This window comes from Fukomys damarensis, unplaced genomic scaffold (assembly GCF_012274545.1).
Source record: "Fukomys damarensis isolate Sample0158 unplaced genomic scaffold, DMR_v1.0_HiC HiC_scaffold_14, whole genome shotgun sequence".
NCBI lineage: Eukaryota > Metazoa > Chordata > Mammalia > Rodentia > Bathyergidae > Fukomys > Fukomys damarensis.
Genome location: NW_022900926.1, coordinates 6,960,275 through 6,964,913, shown reverse-complemented (window position 1 = coordinate 6,964,913; position 4,639 = coordinate 6,960,275). Strand labels below are relative to the sequence as shown.

General features: G+C 50.5%; 1 protein-coding gene across 2 annotated transcripts in view; it reads right to left on the bottom strand.

Annotated features, from left to right (window-relative positions):
* Positions 1 to 3,120, bottom strand: part of Hint3 (histidine triad nucleotide binding protein 3) — a 13,329-nt gene extending 10,209 nt beyond the window's left edge. The window contains exon 1 of one of the 2 annotated variants that reach the window (XM_010625758.2): positions 2,785 to 3,120. In XM_010625758.2, coding sequence (XP_010624060.1) covers positions 2,785 to 2,889 — 105 coding nt within the window. In that variant the 5' untranslated portion in view covers positions 2,890 to 3,120. The remainder of the gene's footprint in view (positions 1 to 2,784) is intronic. The other variant, XM_033763214.1, reaches the window with a different exon arrangement.
* Positions 3,121 to 4,639: the final 1,519 nt, after the last annotated feature.

The following is a 4,639-nucleotide window of genomic DNA, read 5'->3' as shown; positions in this document are numbered from 1 at the left end:
AACAACAAAAAAAACACAAAGTCAAAGTTAAACAAAATCACAACTAGTAGCGGTTTTCCTCGGCACGAACTCCTTGAGCCAAAACTCAAGCTGAGAACTGAGTACCATGCCAGCAGCCTTGGCTACGCAGAATAATAAACAAGATGACCTTCCTCACCTTAGTCCAGTTTTGTTATGGTTTTTCAGTCTAGGGGCACATTAGGAATAAATCAGAACACCCAGCCCTCTGTCCATCTCCCATCTTTCCACTGTGAAAGGTTGTTTACTGCCATACATAAATGATTTATCTTCTTTTTTTTTTTTGGTACGGGGATTGAACTCGGGTCCTTGCGCTTGCAGGGCAGGCCACCGAACCGCTGAGCTAAATCCCCCACCCCATGACTTATCTTCTAAAGTCTAATGAATAAAGACTACCATCAACTTATCTGAGGCCAAGGATTTAGCTCAGTGGTGCCACCACTTGCCTTGCAAACCCAAAGTCTCAAGTTCAATCCCCAGTACAAAAACAAACAAACAAACAAAACTGTCATCAGTATCAGTAGATAAAATTTCTGTCAAACGCAAAGACAAAGAAAATGAGGCAATTACATGTAATGGAGTACTACTCTGCCCTGAAGATAGATAAACTTGAGCCATTTGTAGGAAAATAGGTGCACCTTGAGACCATAATGTTAAGTGAAATCAATCAGACACTTCCACCAACTGGCTCTCTGATGCCAATCTCTCTCCTGTGGCTACGGCTAGTCCAGCATCACTCAGACTTCTGTTTCAAAGTACCACCCTCCTACCCAAAGACAGGCTGCTGACAGGAAGTGTACATATTCAGAGTAGTCTTTGGAGCACAATTTATGATAGCAGAAGACTGACAAGAACACAAGCATCCACACTTCAGCTAGACCTGCTTGAAGGAAGGATGGTGGATCCAAATCTGAAGGGCTCCGTGGCTGTGCAGGAGGCGGCAGAGCACTCAGGCACCTTCTGAAAGGCCGTGTCCTTTCTTCTGGAACCCATTCCCCTGCCTGCCAGTCACGTTCCCAGCACTTAATTCCTCAGAGTAAATCAAGTCCTAGTTACACCTCACCCCACAAAGAATGGCTGCTATGAAGCAATCAACCAATAACAAGTGTTAGGGGGGTTGTGGGGAGAAAGGAATCCTTCTCCATTGTTGGTGGGAGAGCAGACTGGTGCAACCACTGTGGAAATCAATATGGAGCTACCTCAAAGGACTAGGATTAGAGGTCCCATCTGACCCAGCCATCCCTCTGCTGGGGATCTTTCCAAAAGAATTAAAAGAATCATATCACAGCAATATATGCTTACCCATGTTTATAGCAGCAGTTTGTAAAACTTGGAAACAGCCCATTTGCCCATCAGTTGGAGACTGGATAAAGAAGATATGGTCTTTCTATAAAACGGAATACTGCTCAGCCATAAAGAATGAGAAACCAGAGTCATTCATAGGAAAATGGATGCATTTTTGAGGCCATACTTTTTTTTTTCTTGGTACCAAGGAACAAATTAGGAACATAGTGCTTGCAAGGGAGGAGCCGAAATCACTGAGCTAAATCCCCAGCCCCAAGGCCATACTCTTAAATAAAATAAGATACACATGTGTAAATACCAAATCATTTCTCTGTTGTGAAAAAATAAAAGTGTAAATAAAATCCCAATTGTGTAACTGACAATGTGAAATAGGAAGAAAAGGGCTGAAGGGTAGGGGAAAGGAAATAAGAGAAGAGAAAAAATGTGAAAACAGGGAAAGATGGAAACAAAGTCTTTGTAAATAGGGAAGGGTGGAGGGGGTGAAGGGAGGGCAAGGGGTATGGGGAAAAATGAGAACCAAGATGCATCATGTAAAGGTACAAGATCCCATTGATGAACGTAACTGTGCTATACACTTAAAAAGTACCAATAAACTCAATGAGGAGGGACCAGGGACTTAGCTTAGTGGTTCTGCTGTCTGCCTCACAAGGGCAAGGACCCGAATTCGATACCCAGTACCAAAGGAGAAAAAAAAAAAAAAAAAAGAAGGACTACATATTTTCCCCCAGCAGCTGCACCCTGAATGGTATCTAAAGGAAATAAAGTGAAATGATATGGGAAAGGGAAAAAAAAAAAAATCCACAAGTTTTTGAGCACTGCTGCACAAGAACATGAATCTAACCAAAGAGACCGTGTATACATATTCATCCTATAGCTATATTTTGGTGTAAATGAATTAAAAGTACTAATTTCCTCTATAAGTGTTCCCACCGGTCTTCACATGTTTACCCAAGAATGTTCCTAAGAAAGAAAAACCCCTGACGCGTGTCCAGGAGGAGAGCTGACAGGAGTCTGGCCCTCCTCCACGCCCTTCCACAGCCGCGCCGTCTGCTCCTATCATCTCTCTCTAGTACTGAACTGCACAAAATCCAGAAGTTTCTAGGGATCAAGGAAACACTGAACACTGTGAACTTCTACTGTGCTTTGCGCCCCTCCCGCGGGCCTCACTTTAATATCAATAAAATGAAGGCCATGAGGAGACAGCCAGGTCCCTTGGGGTTCTGACCCAGCCCAACAGGAGCTGCCTCTGGGAGGCTTGGTTCTTCCTGCTGGCGGCTCCTTCTCCAAGCAGATCCCAGGGTCTCTCTAGCCGCCCTCCTGCCCCCTGCCCCGTGCATCCTGAACACTGTCCTGCTGTTCCCACAACGGCAGGGCAGAGCCCCCGGGAGAGCACAGCGGACCTGGCACTGAAGGCCGCAGCCCCCGGGACCTCGCTGCCGAAATCCTCCCTCTCACTCTGACCTCGAGCTCACCGCAACTGTGTCGCCCCAGACAACCAGGAATCGCTCCTTCAGTCCTCCCGCTTCTGCCGAGTAAAATGTTAACGTCCCTCACCCTCCTCTTCATTTCTACACCATCGAGTCTACTGTATGTCCTTATTATACTGCTTGTTGTCTTCTTCCCCTGAGCAGAATGCAAGCTTGATGGGGACGCTGTGTCCTGGCCACAGCACTATTCAAAGCCGGCGCCACCTTCTGGGGACACAGGCCCTGGGGCCTGGGCCGCTTCACACCTCTCTAGGATTTGAAAGCTTGCTCTCAGCCCCCAGCTCGTGCCTGTCACAGCCCTTGAAGTTGCCGCCACCTGCTGCCTTCACTTCCCACGTCCAGGCCTGCAATCACAGCCATCAAAGGTGCCACAGGAGAAGCGGGCCGGGCCTCCCCGGGTCTCTACAAGCACTGGAGGGTGCACAAGCCCGTCCGTTCCTCTGGAGGCCGCCCTTCTCTCGGCTCCCTGCACGCCTCCCTCCGCTGGTCGCTGCTGTGGTTACGAGCTCCAGGCAGGCTCAGCTTCACTTCTTACTCCACGCCCTCCTCGGAATCGCACTGCGTGTCCTGTCCCTCCCACCAGCCTGGGCGTGTGACGAGGAAAGTGAGGGATGATGAAGAGACTGAGCAGGTCCCTTTGGGCTCTGGGCTCAGCCCCTCTTGTCCAGGTCTATGGATGAACCCAGTTCGGGCTGGGCGTGGTGGTGCACACCTGCGATCCCAGCACACTGGGAGGCTTTAGCAAGAGGACTGTAAATTCAGGCCCAGCCTGGGCAACTTCAGAACTCGGCAAGATTCTGTCTCAAAACAAATAAAAAATAACAAAAGGGCTGCGGATGTAGTCAGCACAGAGGCCCAGGGCCCAATGCTCAGAATGGGGGGGTGACCACCCGGACACAGCACAGGGCACTGAATGACGGCCTCCTCCGTACCCATCCCATCCCACCCTTTATGTTTTAAGTCTGCCCGAGGCCAATCCTGCAATCTTGTCCACCGCAACTATCCAAAGCCAGGTGCTTGGCAGTTGTTTATTACTAACAAAAACACAACTGCTACAAGTCTTTGTAGCGACTCTTCCGGTTGTTTCTCTAAAGATGAGCAGAATAGCTATAGCAGAGTGTAGGAGACCCCGGTCAACAAAAAGTGGGCTGCCAGAAAAACCTTACAACCAACACGACGGTGCAAATCAGACTAAGAGGTCACACAGTTGGACTTCAGCCCCAACCACACACCCACCGGATCCCAGCGGCTAGGAAGACGGGCGTGGTGGCGCACACCTGTAATCCGAGCAGTCAGGGGGCTGAGACAGGAGGATCGCGGAGAGTTGAAGCAGCCTGCACTACACAGCAAGGCCCCGTCTTTAAATAAAGAAACCCTCGGGCCAGGGATTTATCCCAGAGGTGCCGCCACCTGCCTCGCCAGCGCGAGGTCTCGAGTTCGAACGCCGGTAAAGGGAGGGAGGTGCCCTCTAGGAAGGAAGAGAAACCCTCTAAACAGGAGGCAAGCCGAAATCCCTGTAGCTCAGCAGAGGTCACGCGGTGCGGTTTGAGGTCGGGAACTTGCCCTGCAGGGCGGCGCCACTCCGCGGACACCGGGGAGACCCGCGCCCACCTCGCAGTGCAGCAGCGGTCTCGAGTTCGAACGCCGGTAAAGGGAGGGAGGTGCCCTCTAGGAAGGAAGAGAAACCCTCTAAACAGGAGGCAAGCCGAAATCCCTGTAGCTCAGCAGAGGTCACGCGGTGCGGTTTGAGGTCGGGAACTTGCCCTGCAGGGCGGCGCCACTCCGCGGACACCGGGGAGACCCGCGCCCACCTCGCAGTGCAGCAGCGC